This window comes from Coregonus clupeaformis, chromosome 29 (assembly GCF_020615455.1).
Source record: "Coregonus clupeaformis isolate EN_2021a chromosome 29, ASM2061545v1, whole genome shotgun sequence".
In the NCBI taxonomy this organism is placed as follows: Eukaryota; Metazoa; Chordata; class Actinopteri; order Salmoniformes; family Salmonidae; genus Coregonus; species Coregonus clupeaformis.
The window spans coordinates 14,218,687-14,243,737 of record NC_059220.1 but is presented as its reverse complement, the minus strand read 5'-3'; the positions used below and the strand labels follow the sequence as shown (position 1 = coordinate 14,243,737).

Genomic DNA, 25,051 nt, shown 5'->3' with positions numbered 1-25,051 from the left:
TAGTAGAGAACAGATTACAGAATGGCTGCCACTATATCCCCCCCACACATAGCCCTAGTCTTCTTACTCCAGCAACACATCACAACACTGAAGCCCTGGAAATGTCTTGCATCACTAGATGTTACTGTATCAATAGAAACAAGTGGTGTAGTGCTTTCTGATGTATTTCAAATGGCAAGGTATTCTGATGATAGAGTGAATTGTGTCGATAGAGTGAATTGTGTCTATTGTCTGATACATACCTGTGTGTCTGACACATACCTAATCACATTACAGTGTATGTGACATTACATGACATTACTGTATTTATTCCAAATCACTTTTTATTGACATCACTATACAGTTTATCCAGTTGTTTCATACAGGGTTGTGTGCTATAGGCCCACAGACAGACGGGCTCTGTCTCAATGCTGCCGTTGGTTGGACCATATTAAACCAGAGGCCTGGGGCATACTGGCCATTCACAAAGGGACATGCCATGCAGGCTCCTATTGTGGTTGCTAGGTAGATCCTGCATTCAGAGAGGTTCTACAGCAGGCTAAAACAATTTTTATAAACTGGGTGGTTCGTGCCCTGAATGCTGATTGGCTGAAAGACGTGGTATATGAGACCGTATACCACGGGTATGACAAAACTTTTATTTTTACTGTTCTAATTACATTTGTAACCAGTTTATAATAGCAATAAGGTACCTCGGGGGTTTGTGGTATATGGCCAATATACTGCGGCTAAGGGCTGTATCCAGGCACTCCGTGTTGCGTCATGCGTAAGAACAGCCCTTAGCCGTGGTATATTGCCCATATACCACACCCCCTCAAGCCTCATTGCTTAAATATATTACCCTATATCTGAACTGAAACAGTAAAATCCTCTCCACTTTATATTTCAAGTACAACCTACTCAAAGATAATAATTAACATGTATATTGCATCTCAGTAACATAATTCACTGTAAACTATAATTTAAATGTAAAATAATACACATCTCATAATTATCAGTCAGAAATAATAATAACAATAATAATAATCTGCACTTGTAATCAAAGATGTGAAAAACAAAAAAACTATATTAATCTTCTTTGTTTTGGACAGAAAGAAAACAGAAATATACAAAACATTAAGTGTTTTAGAATCACCGTTTTTGGCATTCACGTTAGTGAGCTTTTGACCTAACTAACTGATTTAAGGTTACAGTAACTGAAATAACAACTACATCTGATTAAGTTTAGCGAGGAGGAGCTCATTTCAAACATACAGTAGCATCACCCGTTTTTACACTGTTACATTTTGGGATGCAGAGTAAGAGAAAGAGACAAGTGTGTGTGTGTAACTCCTTCCTCACTAACATGTAAACTATAGTTTCACCATAAAATATACATCTTTCAAGTGATAGTGTGTAATTTCTTTAACAGTTTTTCTTCATGAACAAATAACCACTAGCAAATGTACAAACTCACATACAAACAAGTACATATATACACACACATGTGCACAGACACATTGGAGTTGAAAGCTAGGACAAGGTGGGGGGGTCTGGTGATGGCTCCACGGTGGCCAGCCATTGTCCACTGCTCAGCACAACATTGTCTATGTCATCTGGAATGCAAACCTCTGCAACTCTGTCTGTCTGAAAACCCCTCTGCTCTGTCCCTCTCCTCTCCCATCAATCAACAGCCAGAGAAAAGAGAGGGACCAGTGAGTAACCCACCTGTACGGCCAACTCTCCCTCTCTCTCTCTACCCTGACGTCCTTTCAGCATAGTTCTGTTCTCGCAACGCAACACACGGTGGACAAAGTTGCCAGTAACTGCCTGGCAGTGGCTGAAAATGCTTGGGTTACTATAGATGACTTCATTGTTATGATCATGGGGAAAAATAGTACTGCAGCCTCGAGCATAGATCTTATTTCCACCCTGTAGATTTGATAAAGGCAGGAGCGCAGGAGTCACAGTCAGAAACAGCAAGGGATTGTGGCATACGATACGGTGGTCACAGCAGAGACTAGGGGGCGGGGACAGCACAGTGGTGTTGGCATGGCAACAACAGTTATTGTACATTATTGGACTAGATAGAGAGTTCTGTTCTGTCAGTTTGGTTTTTGTCCATTGGTCAGTCCCTCGCTCCCTCCAGCTCATCTAGCTAGGCATATGACTTGGTTCAAGAGAAGAGGGGTGGTTGTCTGATCATATTGGGGTGAAAGAGGTGGGTGCAAGGCATCACAGGGTTGTTGTTGGCGCTGGTTCTGACAGCAAAGAGGCCTGAAGCAGGGGGTGGTAGGAAGAAGGAAAGTTTTTGGCACCCTCACACTGGGGGGGGATAGAGCGGCTTGGTCAGTCGGTGTGGGTGAGGAGTGTATATATATTTATATTTGTGTGTGGCTGATGGATATATGTACAGCATGTGTGGGACTTTGTGTATATACAGTATGTGTGTGTTCTAAAGTCCACACCAGCATACTACTCAGAAAGACGCAATGTATTGGGCATGCATTCTAAGTGGTATGCTAGCAGGGACACTGGAATGTAGCATGTGTGTTTGTTTGTGGGGCATATATCCCAGGTAAGTCAGTGTCTGGCTGGTGTATATACAGTGTGTGTGTGTGTCCGTCTCCCTCCCAGGTCAGAGTTGTCGTGGTATGATGGTGAACGGCAGTATGGGGCTGGAGGCCTCTAGCTCCAGGGCGGTGAGGAAACACTCTGTAGCGGCAATAGTGTTGCCCTGAGCCTGCAGCACCTCCCCCAGACTGTTCCACACGTCGTGGGCCGTGGAGTTCACCTGCACCGCGTCCCGAAGGATCTTCTCTGCCAGGCTGTACCGCTGCAGCTGGTGCAGGATCAGACCCTAGCAGAGAGAGAGAGAAAGAGAGAGTGAGGAAAAGAGAGAGAGAGAGAGAGAGAGAGAGAGAGAGAGAGAGAGAGGGGGAAGAGAGAGAGATGAAGAGAGAGAGTGAAAGCAAAGTCAGAGGAAGATATTTTGAATCGTAGACAGAGAGAGAAGGTGAGGGAGGGGTTGAGAGAGCTTTTCTCAACCCTTCGAGAAAGCCAACAGTATGAATCAGTGTAGGAAGAGGGACAGACAGACATACAGTACATACATACAGACAGACGGATGGAAAGAGAGAAGTGATGGAGTGATCTCAGCTATTACAGAGTGTAGCACTGAGAGAGAGGAGAGAGGAGTCAGTCCAAACCCTTCTGTTTATCACTGACCAGCTGACTCAGTCCTAGTGTTACACACACACACACACTGATAACTGTACACTTCACACACATCACACACTCCATTTGGTCACGTCCTGCACCCATGTTATCTCATCATTTCAATTCACTTCTCAAAGCGGACATCCTTTAAAAACCAGACTGAGTAACTGTTAAATCAACACCATAGGTCAGCCGTTGTTGTGTCATTGCTACAGTAGATAAATAATACTTCACAGGACAACCTTGATTATTTTCCCCCAAGGCTCCATGGAGAGAAATGTGTTTAAACAGATACAGAGACGTACAGATACAGAGACAAAGAGACAGACAGAGACAGAGACAGAGACAGAGACAGAGACAGAGACAGAGAGAGAGAGAGAGAGAGAGAGAGAGAGAGAGAGAGAGAGAGAGAGAGAGAGAGAGAGAGAGAGAGAGAGAGAGAGAGAGAGAGAGAGAGAAAAGATGACATGTAAAGTGTGAAGCGCTCCATATTTATCCTAAACCACATAAATAACAACACTGGACACTATGGAACACAAAGCTTTTACTATCTCATCCTGGAATATACAAGAACTGAGGTAATCTGCCTTTGGCCTAAAGAGCAGGAACACAGACTTCACCAAAGAAATCAGAAATTAAGGCATTGTCATCCTGCAAGAAACATGGTAACCTAGAGGGCACTGGTTGTCCTTTAGGTTCCAGAGAGCTGGTAGTCCCATCCACCAAACCACCAGGTGTTACACAGGGAAGAGACTCAGGGGGTATGCTAATTTGGTGTAACCCACTCCATTAAATTAATCAAAACAGGAACATTTTACATTTGGCTAGAAAATGATATTTTTATTTTATTTATTTATTTCACCTTTATTTAACCAGGTAAGCCAGTTGAGAACAAGTTCTCATTTACAACTGCGACCTGGCCAAGATAAAGCATAGCAGTGCGATAAAAACAACAACACAGAGTTACATATGGAATAAACAAAATGTACAGTCAATAAATAACAATAGAAAATCTATATACAGTGTGTGCAAATGTAGTAAGTTATGGAGGTAAGGCAATAAATAGGCCATAGTGCAAAATAATTACAATTGAGTATTAACACTGGAATGATAGATGTGCAGAAGATGATGTGCAAATAGAGATACTGGGGTGCAAATGAGCAAAATAAATAACAATATGGGGATGAGGTAGTTGGGTGGGCTAATTTCAGATGGGCTGATGTACAGGTGCAGTGATCGGTAAGCTGCTCTGACAACTGATGCTTAAAGTTAGTGAGGGAGATAAGAGTCTCCAGCTTCAGAGATTTTTGCAGTTCGTTCCAGTCATTTGATCTCAACAGAGAAAAATGTCCTCCTGTGTGCTACCTATATCCCCCCACTAGAACCCCCGTCCATTAATGAAGACAGCTTCTCCATCCTAGAGGTAGAGGTCAATCATTTCCAGGCCCAGGGAAACGTACTAGTCTGTGGTAACCTAAATGCCAGAACTGGACAAGAACCTGACATTCTCAGCACACAGGGGGCAAACATCCACCTGGAGGTGACAGCATTCTCTCCCAAATATGACCCCCTAGACACAACTACGACAAAACAACCAACAAAAATGTGTCACAACTCTTGCAGCTCTGTCGCACACTGGGTCTGTACATAGTCAATGGTAGGCTTCGAGGGGACTCCTACGGTAGGTATACCTACAGCTCATCCCTTGGCAGTAGTACTGTAAATTACTTTATCACAGACCTCAACCCATAGTCTCTCAGAGCGTTCACATTCAGCCCAGTGACACCCCTATCAGATCACAGCCTACTTGAACAGAGCAATACTCAATCATGAGGCATCAAAGCCGAACAAACTGCATACTATTAAGAAACGCCATAGATGTCAGGAAAGTAGTGTAGAGACCTACCAAAAAACTATTGGGCAACAACAAATCCAATACCTTTTAGACAACTTCTTGGACAAAACGTTTCACTGCAATAGTGAAGGTATAAACTTGGCAGTAGAAAGCCTAAACTGTATATTTGATCTTTCATCTTCCCTATCAAATCTAAAAATGTCAAGCAAACAACCTAAGAAAATTAACAACAATGACAAATGCTTTGATGAAGAATGCAAAACCCTAAGAAAGAAATTGAGAAACCTATCCAACCAAAAACACAGGGACCCAGAAGACCTGAGCCTATGCATTCACTATGGTGAAACACTAAAACACTAAGAAAAAAGAAGGAACAGCACATCAGAAATCAGCTCAATGTAATTTAAGAATCCATAGAATCTAACCACATCTGGGAAAATTGGAACACACTAAACAAACAACACAAACATTTAGATGTATGGATAAACCACTTCTCAAATCTTTTCAGCTCTATAACAAAGAACAAACAGCAAAAAAATATACATGATCAACTACAAATCTTAGAATCAGCTATTAAAGATTACCAGAACCCACTGGATTCTCCAATTACATTGAAAGAACTACAGGACAAAATACAAACCCTCCAACCCCAAAAGGCATGTGGTGTTGATGGTATCCTAAATGAAATGATAAATCACACCACCAATTCCAATTGGCTATACTTAAACTCTTTAACATCATCCTCAGCTCTGGCATATTCCCCAATATTTGGAACCAAGGACTGATCACTCCAATTCACAAAAAGTGGAGACAAATTTTACCCCAATAATTACAGTGGAATCTGCGTCAACAGCAATCCCTGCACACCCTTATTGATAAACAAACAAAACAAAACAAAAGCAAAGTCTTTTGACTCAATTTGGCATGAGGGTCTGCTACACAAATTGATGGAAAGCGGTGTCGGGGGGGAAAAACATCACATTATAAAATCAATGTACACAAACAACAAGTGTGCAGTTAAAATTGGCAATAAACACACAGATGTCTTTCCTCAGGGCTGTGGGGTGAGACAGGGATGCAGCTTGGGCCCCACCCTCTTCAACATACAGTACTAGTCAAAAGTTTTGACACACCTACTCATTCCAGGGTTTTTCTTTATTTTTACTATTTTCTACATTGTAGAATAATAGTGAAGACATCAAAAATATGAAATAACACATATGGAATCATGTAGTAACCAAAAAAGTGTTAAACAAATCAAAATATATTTTATATTTGAGATTCTTCAAAGTAGCCACCCTTTGCCTTTGACAGCTTTGCACACTCTTGGCATTCTCTCAACCAGCTTCATGAGGTAGTCACCTGGAATGCACTACAATTAACAGGTGTGCCTTGTTAAAAGTTAATTTGTGGAATTTCTTTCCTTCTTAATGCATTTGAGCCAATCAGTTATGTTGTGACAAGGTAGGGGTTGTATACAGAAGATATCCCTATTTGGTAAAAGACCAAGTCCATATTATGGAAAGAACAGCTCAAATAAGCAAAGCGAAACGACAGTCCATCATTACTTTAAGACATGAAGGTCAGTCAATACGGAACATTTCAAGAACTTTGAAAGTTTCTTCAAGTGCAGTCGCAAAAACCATCAAGCACTATGATAAAACTGGCTCTCATGTAGACCACCACAGTGGATAAGTTCATTAGAGTTAACTGCACTTCAGATTGCAGCCCAAATAAATGCTTCACGAGTTCAAGTAAAAGACACATCTCAACATCAACTGTTCAGAGGAGACTGCGTGAATCAAGCCTTCATGGTCGAATTGCTGCAAAGAAACCACTACTAAAGGACACTAATAAGAAGAAGAGACTTGCTTGGGCCAAGAAACACGAGCAATGGACATTCGACCGGTGGAAATCTGTCCTTTGGTCTGATGAGTCCAAATTTGAGATTTTTGGTTCCAACCGCCGTGTCTTTGTGAGACGCAGAGTAGGTGAACGGATGATCTCCGCATGGCTGGTTCCCACCGTGAAGCATGGAGGAGGAGGTGTGATGGTGCTTTGCTGGTGACACTGTCAGTGATGTATTTAGAATTCAAGGCACACTTAACCAGCATGGCTACCACAGCATTCTGCAGCGATACGCCATCCCATCTGGTTTGCGATTAGTGGGACTATCATTTGTTTTTCAACAGGACAATGACCAAAAACAGGCTGTGTAAGGGTTTTTTGATCAAGAAGGAAAGTGATGGAGTGCTGCATCAGATGACCTGGTCTCCACAATCACCCGACCTCAACCCAATTGAGATGGTTTGGGGTGAGTTGGACCGCAGAGTGAAGGAAAAGCATCCAACAAGTGCTCAGCATATGTGGGAACTCCTTCAAGACTGTTGGAAAAGCATTCCTCGTGAAGCTGGTTGAGAGAATGCCAAGAGTGTGCAAAGCTGCCATCAAGGCAAAGGGTGGCTACTTTGAAGAATCTAACATCTAAAATATATTTTGATTTGTTCAACACTTTTTTGGTTACTACATAATTCCATGTGTTATTTCATTGTTTTGATGTCTTCACTATTATTCTACAATGTAGAAAATAGTAAAAATAAAGAAAAACCCTTGAATGAGTAGGTGTGTCCAAACTTTTGACTGGTACTGTATATATATCAATGAATTGGCGAGGGCACTAAAACAGTCTGCAGCACCCGACCTCCCCCTACTGACTCAGAAATAAAATGTCTACTCATTGCAGATGATCTGGTGCTTCTGTCCCCAACCAAGGAGGGCCTACAGCAGCACCTAGATCTTCTGCACAGATCCTGTCACACTTGAGCCCTGACAGTGAATCTCAGTAGACAAAAATAATGGTGTTCCAAAAAAGGTCCAGTAGCTAGGACAACAAGTACAAATTCTATCTAGACACCGTTGCCCTAGAGCACACAAAGAGCTTTACCTACCCCGGCCTAAACATCAACACCACAGGTAACTTCCACAAGCATGTGAAGACACAAGGCCTTCTACACCATCAAAACAAACATAAAAATCGACAACCCAGAATTCACAAAAAACATACTTTGTGTACAACGCAAAATTCCAAACAATGCATGCAGAGCAGAATTAGGACTATACCCGCTAGTTACAATTCTACAACCACCTAAAAAGGAAGCAATGCCCACACATTCCCCAACAAAGCCCTCACCTACAGAGAGATGAACCTCAGACAGCTGGTCCTGGGGCTCTGTTCAAAAACACAAACAGACCCCACAGAGCCCCAGGACAGCAACACAATTAGACCCAACCAAAGTATGAGAAAACAAAAAGATACCGATTTGACACGATAGAAAGAATCAACCAAAAAACAGGAAATTGTTTTCCTAAACAGATAGTACACAGTGGAAGAACACATATGTATCTTCCCCTACTATTCATACTACAACTACACTGAACAAAAATATAAACGCAACATGAAACAATTTCTAAGATTTAACTGAGGTCCAGTTCATATAAGGAAATCAGTCAATTTAAATAAATTCATTAGGACCTAATCTACAGATTTCACATGACTGGGAATACAGATATGCATCTGTTGGTCACAGATACCTTAAAAAAAAGGTAGGGTTGTGGATCAGAAAACCAGTCAGTATCTGGTGAGACCACTATTTGCCTCATGCAGCGTGACACATCTCCTTCGCATAAAGTTGATCAGGCTGTTGATTGTGGCCTGTGGAATGTTGTCATACTCCTCTTCCATGGCTCTGCAATGTTGCTGGAACTTGCCGGGAACTGGAACACGCTGTCGTACACGTCGATCCAGAGCATCCCAAACATGCTCAATGGGTGACATGTCTGTTGAGTATGCAGGCCATGGAAGAACTGGGACATTTTCAGAATCCAGGAATTGTGTACAGATCCTTGCGACATGGGGCCGTGCATTATCTTGCTGGAACATGAGGTGATGACGGAGGATGAATGGCACAACAATGGGCCTTAGGATCTCGTCACGGTATCTCTGTGCATTCAAATTGCCATAGATCAAATGCAATTGTGTTCGTTGTCCGTAGCTTATGCATGCCCATCCCATAACCCCACCCACCATGGGGCACTCTGTTCACAACGTTGACATTAGCAAACCGCTCGCCCACACAACGCCATACAATAAAATAAAAGGCCACTTTTAACATGTGCAGTTTTGTCACAACACAATGCCACAGATGTCTCAAGTTGAGGGAGCGTGTCTGACATCTGCCCGGTACAGTTGAAACCGGGATTCATCCGTGAAGAGCAGACTTCGCCAATGGCACGCTCCCTCAAAACTTGAGACATCTGTGGCATTGTGTTGTGACAAAACTGCACATTTTAATCAGCTTCTTGATATGCCACACCTGCCAGGTGGATGGATTATCTTGGCAAAGGAGAAATGCTCACTAACAGGGACATAAACACATTTGTGCCAATTTATTTAGATAAATACGCTTTTTGTGCGTATGTAAAATGAAACATGGGACCAACACTTTACATGTTGTGTTTATATTTTTGTTCAATGTATTTGCACATTGCTAAAACACTGTACATAGCTGATAATATAACACTTGAAATGTCTATCTATTTGAAACCTTTTTGAATAAAATATTTACTGTTAAATTCATATAGTTTTTTGTTGATGTTGTTTTGTGTCTTCTCACTTTTGTTTATTGTTTAGTTCACTTGCTTTGGCAATGTAAACAAGTTTCCCATTCCAATAAAGCCCCTTTGAATTGAATTGGGAGAGAGAGACCAACAGATACAGAGACAAACAGAGAGAGAGAGAGAGAGAGAGAGAGAGAGTGAGAGAGAGCCCAGTCAGCACAGTTAAGAGGCCAGGGAGGGCCCTCTTCTGTCTGGGGTAAAGGCCCCACCCAGTGCCTCTGCACCCCTCCACAGTGCTCCGATTGATTGACAGAAAGAGGGGTGTGTGTGTGCCCCCCCTGCTCCCCCGTCCCTGAGCTGACAGGCTGATGATGAGATGTGACAAGCCTGCTTATTGCTGGGACAAACAAGACAGACGCCAAAATAAAATAAAAAATCCTAAGCTCAGATACAGCAGAACTGACACAGAGTGATGGTGTGGCTGTGGCACCGGCTACTGTGAGCTGCTACGATGCTTAATTACCCAAAAGTGTGTGTGTGTGTGTGTGTGTGTGTAAAGGAAAGCAGGACTGGCCTTTCACTGCAGCCAGAGACAGACACAGACAGACTGGCAGGGTTACTTTGAGGTGTTGTATAAAGGTTAGACCTACACTCTGATTCATACTGTTGGCTTTCTCTAAGGGTTGAGAAACGGTTAACAATGTATTTATGGAGGAGGAGCCATAGACAAACTGCTCCACGGGAGAAACAGATCAGCATTAGAAAACACTGATTACACTGCTTAGCCATGCAGTCAGTGTGCATACTCATACAAGTATCAGCTTTCACTCAAAGATTGCTTGATCCTAGAGCTGGCCGCCCGGCCAAACTGAGCAATCGGGGGAGAAGGGCCCAAACATTGCATGTTCAAACCCCACATGTGCATATTGTGAACATATATGGTTGTGTTTGTATGATTAAATGCTGCTCAAATGTCCCATGAATGAAATTAAAATGGTGTCTATATCACCTTGTAGTGGGCCTACAACGCCGTCCTCAAATGAATTAACATTAAGTCTGGAGAGCAACATAATGGGGATGTATTCCAATCTGCTTTAAGGAACAACACATTTTCATGCTGAGAATGTTGTGGTAATACTAGGTAAAACTTAAATAGAACATTTTCTAAATGTTATGAGGATATCCAAGAAAAGCTAAAATGAATATTGCGGGAACGTCTATGGAATATTATGTTAAACCTAAAACAAATATGTTTTGATTGTCATAAAAACTGACTGATTTGGAAATTGTGGAACATTATGCACCATTAAGGGAATGTCATGTGCAAAATAACTTAAACATTGTATGAATGTCATTACAAATGAGAATATAGTTGTGTTTGGGGACTGTTCCCACAACCTAATTCAATGTTCTGGGAACATTTAAAGAACTCAGTAAGTGCACACTGATACAAACATTATCTGAATGTCAGCACAACTGGACAATTTTAGTGTTTTGAGAACTTCTCTCTTGTCATATCCCCAAAATGTTCCCACAAACTAAAGAAACATTCTGGGAGCTTTTAAAGAACAGACAAAATGTTTTCTGGGAACGTTCTTGTAACATCAGGTGAATGTTTTTTGCACCCTAAAACATTGTAGAATCATCCGCACAACTGGACAGTTTGTATTTTTGGAACATATCTTTTGTGATGTCCCCACAATGTTCTCACCAGACTGTTCCCATAACCTAATGAAACATTCTGGGAGCTTTTAAAGAACAGACTAAATGTGTTCTGTGAACGTTCTTGCAAGATCAGGTGAATGTTTTATACAAACGTATAATCATCAGCACGCCTAGACAGTTTTTGTGTTATGAGAACATTTGCAGCGACCTAACAAATGTTCTGGAAACTTCCACAGAACCAATTTTGGTATGCTGTGAAAACATTAGGGTCTTTTTCTATAAACTAGGTTACCAGTGAAGATGTCCTACACTGGACAACCTGTTACAGCTGTTGGTAAGTCATTGATAATAATTGGCAATTTTTTTTCATGTCATTACTTTAAGATATAAGGGGGGAACATATTTATATTCAATAAAATTCATGAGTTGTTTAAAGGGATACTTTGGGATTTTGGCAATGAGGCCCTTTATCTACTTCACCAGAGTCAGATGAACTCGTGGATACAATCTTTATGTCTCTGTGTCCAGTATGAAGGAAGTTAGAGATATTTGCGCTAACTAGCATTTGTGCCATGGCTGGAAGTGGTTTCTGCTAGCATGCTAGCTGATACCCATATCCTTCCAGTCATTGTGCTAACGCTAGTTAGCATTGGCTCACAAAACTACAGTGAGGGAAAAAAGTATTTGATCCCCTGCTGATTTTGTATGTTTGCCCACTGACAAAGAAATGATCAGTCTATAATTTTAATGGTAGGTTTATTTGAACAGTGAGAGACAGAATAACAACAAAAAAATCCAGAAAAACGCATGTCAAAAATTTTATAAATTGATTTGCATTTTAATGAGGGAAATAAGTATTTGACCCCCTCTCAATCAGAAAGATTTCTGGCTCCCAGGTGTCTTTTATACAAGTAACGAGCTGAGATTAGGAGCACACTCTTAAAGGGAGTGCTCCTAATCTCAGTTTGTTACCTGTATAAAAGACCTGTCCACAGAAGCAATCAATCAATCAGATTCCAAACTCTCCACCATGGCCAAGACCAAAGAGCTCTCCAAGGATGTCAGGGACAAGATTGTAGACCTACACAAGGCTGGAATGGGCTACAAGACCATCGCCAAGCAGCTTGGTGAGAAGGTGACAACAGTTGGTGCGAATATTCGCAAATGGAAGAAACACAAAATAACTGTCAATCTCCCTCGGCCTGGGGCTCCATGCAAGATCTCACCTCGTGGAGTTGCAATGATCATGAGAATGGTGAGGAATCAGCCCAGAACTACACAGGAGGATCTTGTCAATGATCTCAAGGCAGCTGGGACAATAGTCACCAAGAAAACAATTGGTAACACACTACGCCGTGAAGGACTGAAATCCTGCAGCGCCCGCAAGGTCCCCCTGCTCAAGAAAGCACATATACAGGGCCATCTGAAGTTTGCCAATGAACATCTGAATGATTCAGAGGAGAACTGGGTGAAAGTGTTGTGGTCAGATGAGACCAAAATGGAGCTCTTTGGCATCAACTCAACTCGCCGTGTTTGGAGGAGGAGGAATGCTGCCTATGACCCCAAGAACACCATCCCCACCGTCAAACATGGAGGTGGAAACATTATGCTTTGGGGGTGTTTTTCTGCTAAGGGGACAGGACAACTTCACCGCATCAAAGGGACGATGGACGGGGCCATGTACCGTCAAATCTTGTGTGAGAACCTCCTTCCCTCAGCCAGGGCATTGAAAATGGGTCGTGGATGGGTATTCCAGCATGACAATGACCCAAAACACACGGCCAAGGCAACAAAGGAGTGGCTCAAGAAGAAGCACATTAAGGTCCTAGAGTGGCCTAGCCAGTCTCCAGACCTTAATCCCATAGAAAATCTGTGGAGGGAGCTGAAGGTTCGAGTTGCCAAATGTCAGCTTCGAAACCTTAATGACTTGGAGAAGATCTGCAAAGAGGAGTGGAACAAAATCCCTCCTGAGATGTATGCAAACCTGGTGGCCAACTACCAAAAATGGTATCTAGGAGTTCATCTGACTCTGGGGAAGTAGATAAATGGCATCATTGCCAAAATCCCTAAGTATCCTTTTAACCCTTTCTTATGGTTGGTGTCTTGATGGATTTGTGTGACATAAAACATAACTTTTCTGTCCTTGAATTTATGTCAGGGAAAGTTGTCGTTATATCATATATTATGCATTAATCAGTTAAATTAGACATTGTACGAATCCTCTGCTGGATCTAGCTGTTAGACAGTGTTTTGTATAGAGATCTCAGAAATGCAGTGTAACAACGTAACATTTTGGTCTCCTTATGTTACGGGGTGAAAACAGTTTTTATGGGCACACAAATCCACCAAAAATTTATGCGATTGCAAAATCGAATGCTTGTAACCGAAAGAGTCACATTACCTTGATACTTAAAACCTAAATCGATAGTGTCATTAACGTGGTTCTTCAATAATTATGCATAATACTTGTTGGATGCGCATTTGGTGTTGAGCTGTTTAATTACCCCATGATATTTTCACACATCATCATCTGATCCAGGAAGCTGAAGGAATTTTCTGAATGATAGGTCAAGTGACGAACAGCTGTTGTGATAGCGCATGCGATGGTGTTTCATTCGTTACGCTGGAGAAGACAGTGTTGTGCCTGGAACCACGTTGGATCTAATATCCCTAGCGAATTGATGTTGATCATCTGTTGTTGTCTGCTTGATTTACAGCAGGGTCTCGTTAGATTTAACAGAGAAAGCATCAAGGTAATGAGTTAATGTTTTCATATGTTTTTGTGCCTTGGATTGGACACCGAGTCTACTGTGCGCAATTGTGTAGGATAGACTATTGCGCAACACCCAACGATATTCCTATAAATTATTCTGTATATAATGACAACAAATTACATAGCCTAGTGGGCATATTCACAATATGATCTGGTAACATGTCAAATACTTTTTGGTTTCCATGTTACACCTGCAATTTTAAACAATACAAGGGGGCTTGAAGAAGCCTACTTGAGTTTAAATTTGGAGCTCAGAAATTCAAGTACTGGACTAGGCCTACCTTGAAAACCAGACATTTCCTCAATTTGGTGCTTGAAAAGTTATTGTAATTATTGTAGCCAATTTATACGTTTCCCTGCTCCCTTATAATTATCTGGGATTTCATTTTTGGTCGCTTTCTCATTATAAAAACAGTGATGGTGAGATTGCTTTATTATGTGTGCCTGCTTCGGCCATATAGGCTACAGAAAAATCGTCATGCATACATCCAATTGATTTAGTCAGGTAAGTCCACATGTTTCCAAATGTTATCATCCTAATGTTAGACAAAACCCTAAATAGAAATGAATGGGAATCTTAGCTAATGTTCTGGGAATGTTCCCGGTTTGCTGGGTTAACACAAAAACTGACACAACAAATGAGAGGAGAGGTAAGAAGACGATGCTCAGGCTAATTCTGTTTCACAGCAGAATGTGGTGGGTTCTTCTGGGTTTCTTCCGTCTAAAAGTCAAAGCTGTATCAGTAGAATTCTCTCTCTCTCCTTCCTGCTCTCTCTCTCTGTCCCCTTCTCTCTCTCCCGTCTACTCTCCATCTCTCCCCCCTCTCTCTCCATCCCTTTGTCCATCCATCCCTCTCTCTCCCCATCCCTCTCTCTCCCAGACAGTCAGAGTGGTAGAGTGATGCATGCATGGCCCTCCACTAACTGGCCTATCAGGGCAGAGGGATGGAAGGGTGGAGAAAGAGAGGGGAGCGAGAGAGATGGAGGCCTATAAATCGTGCTGTACAGTGTGCCAGACCCATTACTACTTCCCTTTATCAGCTCTGACAAACAGGCTGACTGACAAACGACACTCTGCATCCCAGACACACGCCAGACCAATCACACCACCCAGCAGCCATCAAACACTACAGCCATCCATCACACCTTTCACAAATTAGTATAGTAACCATCATACCACGCACCAGTCACAACACAATCTAGTATAGTCAGGGACTATTCCACTATTCAGCTCAGTAGAGGCACAAGCACACACACCACACACACACACACACACACACACACACTCTTCTTAACATTCTCTGCTGCTGGAGGACTAATCCTGTTCCTGTCTCAGGCTATAGGAGGTTGGGGGGAGCACTGAGGGAGGAGCAACACCTCATCCTGGAGCAACAAGGACACACACACACACACACACACACACATGCAGACTACGTGCACACTGCACACACACATTGAAAATTCCCCTGCTTGCAGTGCTAACACAGCAGAATGTGATGGGTTCCTCTGTGTTTATTCCATTAGTCAGTTTACCATGCTGTATTCCCCACCAACCAATCACAAGCTCCCACTTACAATTTCCATAATTGAGTTTCTACTATGAGCTCATCAGATAAGCAGATAGAGAGAGAGAGAGAGAGAGAGAGACTCTCTCATGCAGACTTGTCATCCCCAAAGTGTCTCCTTTGTAATAGAAACTATAAAGCAGCAGTAGCAGTGTGTTAATGCAGCAGATAATGGGGCAAGGACTTCTTTCTTTATGCTCTCTCTCACTTCTCTTTCCAGGTCCATGGAGGTTTCCACTGTTACAATAAGCTTCCCCTCTCTGTCTGCACCACTTCACTATATGACCTGAGACTCCCTCTATAGGGCCTATGGGACTGGGAGGCAGTCATCTATTCCAAGTCCAAGTTGAGTCCAAAGGCCCTAGAATTCGAGTCCAAGTCCAAGTCTGAGTCCTTTATACTCGAGTCCCAAGTCCAGTCATGAGTCCCTTGGTAGTGCTAAAAGCTGCGGTTCAGCAATCTTTCAAGCTATATTTCGTAAGGTATAAAGCTAATTAAGGCTAAACTGCTAATAAAGTAGCTATCTAACATTTGCTGTTGTAGCTAACATGTTGAATTATGCAAGGGAGGAAGACTTTCCAAGTCCAAGTCCAAGTGACTGCTGGTCGAGTCATGAGTCAGGAATCGGAATGGTCTTGACGTGGGTTGGGCTGATGGATAGAGAGAGAGATAGAAGAGAAGATGAGAGGGGAACAGAACAGAAGAGAAGAGAGACTCACCAGTCTCTGCATGGTCTTGACGTGGGTGGGGCTGATAGAGAGGGCCTCCTCATACCAGCGTTTGGCCTCGTCCACATTGCCCCGCAGCTCAGCCACCTGTCCCCGCGTGAACAGCACATTGTGGGACATGGGGAACAGGTTGGCAGCCTCCTGTGTACAGGCCGTAGCCTCCGCAGGCTTGCCCATGCCAATGTACACCTCCGCTAGAAAGAGAAAGAGAGCGAGAGACAGAATAGAGAGAGGAGAGAGTAGAGAGTAGAGAGAGAGAGAGAGGAGAGAGAGAGTAGAGAGAGGAGAGAGAGAGCGAAAGAGAAAGAGAGAGTAGAGAGAGGAGAGAGAGAGAGCAAAAGAGAGAGAGAAAGAGAGAGAGAGAGAAAGAAAGAGAGGAGATAAGGACAGGAGGATGACACACTAACACACAGGTACAGGCGGTGCTCTCCTTGTTCCTGCCAATGTACACCTCCACTAGTGAGAGAAAGAGAGAGACAGGGGAGAGGAGGACCTTAAAGTGACACAGACATACAAACAATAAACTAGGACATACACTGACTGACTGACAGTAGACATACGGACACACAGAGACAGTTTCACACAATCAGATAGACACACACACACACTTCCTGTGGTAATGGGAGATGCAGCAGACCAAAGGGGTGATTGCTGTCTTCTTACTTAATGATTTTATTTGATCTGCAGGGAGAGGAAATGAGAGCATCTAGCAGGTGGCAGCCAGACTGATAAACACACACACACACACACCTTATTGCTTTGTCCTTACCTTTCTTAAATAAAGCCCATAGATAATATACAGAGATTTGAGTGACTGTCTTAGTTTTCCAAAGCAATAAAAACTATCCAAAGATCATATCATTTGTTTCATCATCTTCCCTTCGGGTGAAATAGCTAATGATATGAGAAAACATTAACTTAAAGTCATACAATGTTTGTGTGGTGCGCGAGTTTCATTGTGTGAAACTGTCTCTGTGTCTCAGTTCTCCGTGTGTGTGTCTCCAGGCAGGCTGTGCTCTGAGCAGCCAGCTGTGCTGTCCTCATTTGTTGGTCCCAGAGAAAGAAAGGATGTTAAATCTAGGACATCTCCCTATTCTCTGACATTTTGGACAGTTTTCATGGAGCGCCAAAGCTCTGCACGGCCTCCAGCAGTGTGTGTGTGTCAGGTGTGAGTGTGCAGCGGTAGGACGGAGTCAGGCGCAGGACACAGAACTGAGTAACAGACAAACTTTACTCTGAAAGAAACAAATACTAATTCCACGCAGGGAAATAAACCAGCTCACAGCAGTATAAACACCAAACAAAGAACAATCACGCACAAAACCATGAGGGAACCAGAGGGTTAAATAGGGAAATAATCATAACGTGATGGGAACCAGTGTACAATCAAGACAAAACAATTGGAAAAAGAAACGTAGATCGGTGGCAGCTAGAAGACCGGTGACGACGAGCGCCGATAGCCGCCCGCACAAGGAGAGGCACCAACTTCGGCGGAAGTCGTGACAGTGTGTGTGTGTGTGTGTGTGTGTGTTAGGATATTGTTTGGGGTTGGTTCACTAAGCCTCAGTAGCACTACTAGTCAGGCAGGTAGTAGCAGCTGGCTGAGGGAGGGGACCATGCTCTGCTCTAGCCTCTACTCCTGCCATTTCAAGGTCCTGCACTGAGAGCTGGAGTGGATTTTTCTCCCTCTCCCTGCATCCCCCTGCTTCTCTCTCTCTCTTCTTATCTCTACCTGCGAGTATCTATGCAAGGCCGGTGATAAGGATATTGACCCAATAAAGCAGTGTAGATTCCTTCCCACCTATCGCCCTGCCTGGGTTATGGTAATGTCCCACAGTCAGATCACCTCCCAGGAACATATTATTGATTCCATTAAGCTGCTGTCTGCTAGTAGTCCACCACCCTCCACAACCCCACCTCCCCTGAATCAATGGATTACAACTCCCACACACCCTGCCAATCACTAACAACACACACACACACATGCATGAACACAAGTGCACACACACACACACACACACACACACACTACCATAGCTGTGTTATAGTATGAAAAAAGTGTATGCACTCACTAACTGTAAGTCGCTCTGGATAAGAGCGTCTGCTAAATGACTAAAATGTAAATGTAATAGTGGTGTAGTGTACTACTATAGCTGTGTGTTAGTGGTGTAGTGTACTACCATAGCTGTGTGTTAGTGGTGTAGTGTACTACCATAGCTGTGTGTTAGTGGTGTAGTGTACTACCATAGCTGTGTGTTAGTGGTGTAGTGTACTACCATAGCTGTGTGTTAGTGATGTAGAGTCCTACCATACCTGCGTGGAGCCAGATCTGGGCCAGAGTCATCCAAGGATGTAGGGGTCCTTGTTTGGGGGCGCTGCTCTGCATGGAGGAGGCCACCTCTGACAGGGCCTGTTCCACCCGCGATGCCGCCATGGACGTGGCATGGACCGAGCCTGCACACACACACATACGCACGCACGCAGACAGACAGACAGACAGACAGACAGACAGACAGACAGACAGACAGAGACAGAGAGAGGAGAGAGAGAGAGAGAGAGAAGGACATGGGAGGAGAGGGGGTCAGCACAGCAGCACCTCCTCTTGGTAAAGGATGCAACTGCAGGCTAACTTTTCTCCACTCATTCTGCATCCATCGTTCAGGACATAAGCTGCACAAAACTTCACACACAGATGGCTTCATGCCTTGACAAAATGCTTCATATTATACAGGCTATACTTAGTCAGCTTTACTAAGTCAGTACCTATTAACTGTCTATTATCCTTGCAAATCACTGATTCACATATCCATGTATAGATGTACAATAACCTGGCTGTAGCTGTACAAACTAGGCTAACTGCTTTACATTTGAGATTGGAGTTGGTTGGTTGGAGATACTATTTGGAGTGGAAACTACTTTCCCCCACTCTAAAGAGCAAGAGGGCTTTCATTATAGGCCTCAAAGAGGTTTAGATTTAAGGCCAAATGCATCCTATCTTCAAATCCTGTCAAGAAGATCTAGTGAAAGTGCCAGGGCAAAGAAAAGGCCTGTGATGAATTTAGGGGGGGGGAGAGAAAATATCCCTGGCTATAGAGAGATGTTTTTGATAAAGTCTTGCGAGTTGAGAGTAGAGATTTGACTTGCGTTTAAACTGAAATGTGCTAAGAGGATTTAGTGGAATGGGAACAGGGAACAGCCTCTGGGTTCTCTATCTGCATGGCAGGATTTTTGGTGAGGCACACAAGGCCACTTCATACACACGCACGCGCTCGCACGCACGGACACGTCCCATTAAAACATAACAGGCCTGCAGCAGAGGCAGGCAGGGGCGTGCACACACACACGCGCTCACACAAACTTTCTGCGCACGTGATTCTATTAAGCTATAGACCCTTTAACAACCAGTAACATCCATAAAACACCTATAGTGTCCATATCAACCCATTAACAACCTACACTCTTCTCCTCAACACACTTCACTCACCTTTACTAACTGACTGGCTGCCCATAAAACAAAACACTGATCCTGAAATCCCCTTTACGCTACACTATAGACTGGTGTTATACTCTATACTAGCTCTACACAGCACCTCAACACACTAGCCAGCGATGCTGAACATCATCTCAACACTGTAAAGGCTCCTCTTATTACCTCCACAAACTAGTGATGAACACATAATCTGAACCATAAATATATAATCTGATCTAGAGGTTATAACTCTATTTTTATGAACACAGTAGCTCCTCTAAGCACTCTCTCTCCTACCTCTACACATCCTCATCCTTCAATCTCTCTCTCTGAACACCCACACCACTGCACACAGGATTACAGGCAGCCATTTACATCAAACAGCTTCTCTCTTCTCTCTCCTCATATCAGAAATAGAACACTTTGCTTTCTCTCTGGCTCCCTGGTTATTGACACAGTGTGCATCTAAAACCCCCGTCTGCTTCCTATTCTCTATATAGTGCACTACTTTTGACCAGGGCCCATATAGTGCAATTCTTTTGACCAAAGCCCTATGGGCCCTGTCAAAAGTAGTGCACTATAAAGTGACTAGAGTGCCATTTGGGACACAGCCCCTGAGATCGATCCTCTTCCCTCACTCACAGCAGCAGTAACCCTACTGAGTCCCAGCCTCAGCTCCAGCTCCCACATCTAGCATAGCTACAGACCGGAGACACCTGCTCTGTTCAAAAGTATTGACCCATATACAGAATAGGGTGCCATTTAGGGTGCCATTTGGGATGCAGCCAGCATCAACCATGGCACTGTACGGCCATAGACCATGCCAGCCATATTGAGCGTAATGCCGTGGCCTAAAGGGCTTTTCCTGTTCTAGCCATTCTATTTCTATGACCACACCAATATCATATCGCTGAAGAAGGTTTATCGCAGAAGGAAGGAACACCCGATTGAGTGGAGGGATTGATTGTCTTAAAAGGTCCCTGAATAGATAGAGAACGAGCACCAGGAGCTGTACCATCAAGACAGACGGCTGTATCACCAAGCAGGCTGTAGATACTGTTGCTATCCAGTTAAATCGATAAATGGCACACACTGCAGGTGAATGAGTCAAATTAAGCCTGGATTAAACCGGTTTACTCTTTACCTGGATGAGTGAAAATGAAAACACTCTCTCACGCACACACAGCGGCCTAAAAGGTTAGCTAAAAGTGCCTTCATGCAGGGTACAAAGCGCAAGGCACTGATGGAGAGTGATGTGGAGGGTGGGGCTTCAATTCACAGCAGCACAGAAATAATCTTCACGTTCTTAAAGAAACAGTATTCATTTCACCGGAGCTTGAGAGCACAGAGCGGCAGCAGGAATGGGGAAGGTGCATAAAGATGGCGGCCTCCATGCACTTACCACAAATGCTTTGTTGACCATGTTTGCTGTATAGTACATTGCTCTGTTACTCTTTTTTGTATCGTCATTAGCACATGATCCCAATTTAACCTCCAAGACGCAGGCAATTTGAAAAACGGAAAAAGTAGATAGTGCTGATTTATTGGCGTATTGAACCATGTCTTGTGCCGTAGTTTAAAAACTCAATGGATAGTGGTAAAACAATGACGTCATATCTGAATTCAGACATCTTTATGCACATTCGCCATTACTAGAGGCAGTGCTCTGTTTTCCTACTCATCCACTCTTTTTGTTTTGTTTAGTGAAGTCCAAGTGAATGTCAAAGAACACCGTGCTGGCCGCATGAAAAGAAAGTAGCCAGTGTGTGTTTGCTAACAGAGAAGCTCAAAGGAAACCTGTTAATAATCTGTGAAAGCCGAGATGCCCAAGAGCGAAACTGACTGGTCTCCACAACACAACAGCCAGGCGTCAGTAGTCATGGACAACATAGTATTTTTGACTGACAGGCTCCATCCGACAGCCCCATAACTAAGGCAAATAAAACACAAATAAAATTAGAAATGAAAAAACAACAAACAGCTGGTCCATCTGGGACGGGTCTGGCTAATGAGCTCTGTATTGTATGGTCAGGTGGAGGGAGCGTCTACGATAAGGCTGCGTGTCTGGTGAATAGAATAGAGCATCCAGCCGGGGGAAACGATACTGCCTCTTTAATTATGGAGCTGCCTACTCCATAGCTGGCCCAACGAGTCAGGGAGCTCATTGTTTAGCTGTAGCACAAAGGGCCTGATGACAAAAATAAATAAAACAAAAAACAAAACAGAACAAAGGGTGAGCTAGCGAGTAGCGACAGGACAGCCTCTGGTACAGTCCACACATGGTGGGTGACTGACTGACTTTAGGAGCACAGACAGACAGAGAGACAGGCAGGTGGTTGGTGGTGGTGGTGGCAGATGGATACATTCTGACTGTGGAGGAGAGATCAGGCCAAGGCCAGATGGAGTCCAGCGTCTCAGTGGGCAAAGTGAGGGGGCGCGGAGGGAGAAAAGCACTACTTACAAACTGAAAACATGGAGTAAAAACCATGATACTGATGAAAGTTAGCATCTGGAGGGCTGCCTTTAAAATAACAAACCAAGAGCAAACAAACAAAGGAGGATTACTGAAAATAGAAAATAAATTAAAGAGAGGTAATTAAAGAGATACAGCCAGGAGAAAACTTAAAAATCACTTTCACTCAACAACAAAACTGTTGCAGACTTTGGAGTCAAACATTTTAAACGTCATTTTTAACTTCAGCGAACACATCTATTCATGCTATTTACGATATTGTTACTAACTGCTAATGAAATGAGGAAAATAGATCCACATAAATTCACTATCATTGTGCCAATCCAATCCATCCTAAACTGTGCTTCACCCCTGCAGGTTTTTGTGGTTGCCATATTGCCATCCTTGACAAAGGTTGAGGCTGCAAGCTTTTCCTTCCCCTAATCATTAATAATAATAATATTTCTTATTTAAAGATCAAGTACATTATTGTGGCAAACACAAAAACCTAGGGCCTCTACTGCATCTGAAAATACACAGTGGTTATTTGAAGTGCCCCAATCTAACCCTTTATCTAGCAGTAAACCATAATGGTACAACAGAAGGCGGAGGGGGGATAGATTGTGGAACACCAAAGGACAAATGAACAGAGTGATTACTAGAAAGAGAAAGCCAGGGGACAGAGAGGTAGATAAAGGAGAGAATAGCTAGTACTGTGACGTGTGTGTGGAGGGTGATCATTCTTGAGCAAGCGTGGGTGGAAATTCCTTTGTATACTGTACTACCTCAGTCAACCCCAAACAACCTCCATACCAACTGAACTGACATCTTATTTGTCTGACGTTGTCGTTTCATTCTTTTGTCCTCAGTAACAGATAAGATTATAGACATGAACCCGTCTGTTTTAAGACCCAGTCGTTCAGATAGATACAGTTGAAGTCGGAAGTTTATATACACTTAGGTTGGAGTCATTAAAACTCGTTTTTTTTCATCCACTCCACAAATTTCTTGTTAACAAACTATAGTTTTGGCAAGTCGGTTAGGACATCTACTTTGTGCATGACACAAGTCATTTTTCCAACAATTGTTTACAGACAGATTATTTCACTTATAATTCACTGTATCACAATTCCAGTGGGTCAGAAGTTTACATACACTAAGTTGACTGTGCCTTTAAACAGCATGGAAAAAATGACGTCATGGCTTTAGAATCTTCTGATAGGCTAATTGACATCATTCGAGTCAATTGGAGGTGTACCTGTGGATGTATTTCAAGGCCTACCTTCAAACTCAGTGCCTCTTTGCTTGACATCATAGGAAAATCAAAAGAAATCAGCCAAGACCTCAGAAAAAAAATTGTAGACCTCCACAAGTCTGGTTCATCCTTGGGAGCAATTTCCAAACGCCTGAAGGTACCACATTCATCTGTACAAACAATAGTTACGCAAGTATAAACACCATGGAACCACGCAGCCGTCATACCGCTCAGGAAGGAGACGCGTTCTGTCTCCTAGAGATTAACGTACTTTGGTGCGAAAAGTGCAAATTAATCCCAGAACAACAGCAAAGGACCTTGTGAAGAAGCTGGAGGAAACAGGTACAAAAGTATCTATATCCACAGTAAAACGAGTCCTATATCCTATATCGAAATCCGCTCAGCAAGGAAGAAGCCACTGCTCCAAAACCGCCATAAAAAAGCCAGACTACTGTTTGCAACTGCACATGGGGACAAATATCATACTTTTTGGAGAAATGTCCTCTGTTCTGATGTAACAAAAATAGAACTGTTTGGCCATAATGACCATCGTTATGTTTGGAGGAAAAAGGGGGTAGCTTGCAAGCCGAAGAACACCATCCCAACCGTGAAGCACGGGGGTGGCAGCATCATGCTGTGGGGGTGCTTTGCTGCAGGAGGGACTGGTGCACTTCACAAAATAGATGGCATCATGAGGAAGGAAAATGATGTGGATATATTGAAGCAACATCTCAAGACATCAGTCAGGAAGTTAAAGCTTGGTCACAAATGGGTCTTCCAAATGGACAATGACCCCAAGCATACTTCCAAAGTTGTGGCAAAATGGCTTAAGGACAACAAAGTCAAGGTATTGGAGTGGCCATCACAAAGCGCTGACCTCAATCCTATAGAACATTTGTGGGCAGAACTGAAAAAGCATATGTGAGCAAGGAGGCCTTCAAACCTGACTCAGTTACACCAGCTCTGTCAGGAGGAATGGGCCAAAATTCACCCAACTTATTGTGGGAAGCTTGTGGAAGGCTACCCGAAACGTTTGACCCAAGTTAAACAATTTAAAGGCAATGCTACCAAATACTAATTGAGTGTATGTAAACTTCTGACCCACTGGGAATGTGATGAAAGAAAAAAAGCTGAAATGATTCACTCTCTCTAATATTATTCTGACATTTCACATTCTTAAAATAAAGTGGTGATCCTAACTGACATAAGACAGGGAATGTTTACTAGGATTAAATGTCAGGAATTGTGAAAAACTGAGTTCAAATGTATTTGGCTAAGGTGTATGTAAACTTCCAACTTCAACTGTAGATACGATGCCGTTCGTATGCCTCTCTTTCCTTCTCATATCATCAGTGGCTGCTGACTCATTCAGTCTAAACCGGACGGGACGGCCACTCAGGCAGATTAGGGACTTAACGTCACCCTCTCAATGTCTCCGTGGGCCGACCTGATTCATACAGTTAGGCCGACCTGAC

At 43.1% G+C, this 25,051-nt stretch overlaps 1 protein-coding gene across 4 annotated transcripts in view; it reads right to left on the bottom strand.

Moving 5' to 3' along the window:
- Nucleotides 1-747: 747 nt before the first annotated feature.
- LOC121544750 (tetratricopeptide repeat protein 7B) overlaps nt 748-25,051 on the bottom strand; it is a 94,276-nt gene continuing 69,972 nt past the window's right edge. For 3 of the 4 annotated variants that reach the window (XM_041854869.2, XM_045209111.1, XM_045209112.1), the window contains 3 exons: nt 18,714-18,854; nt 16,392-16,594; nt 748-2,839 (listed from right to left, as the gene is read on the bottom strand). In XM_041854869.2, coding sequence (XP_041710803.1) covers nt 2,618-2,839; nt 16,392-16,594; nt 18,714-18,854 — 566 coding nt within the window. In that variant the 3' untranslated portion in view covers nt 748-2,617. Of the gene's footprint in view, nt 2,840-16,391; nt 16,595-18,713; nt 18,855-25,051 lie in introns of those variants that run through there. The other variant, XM_045209110.1, reaches the window with a different exon arrangement.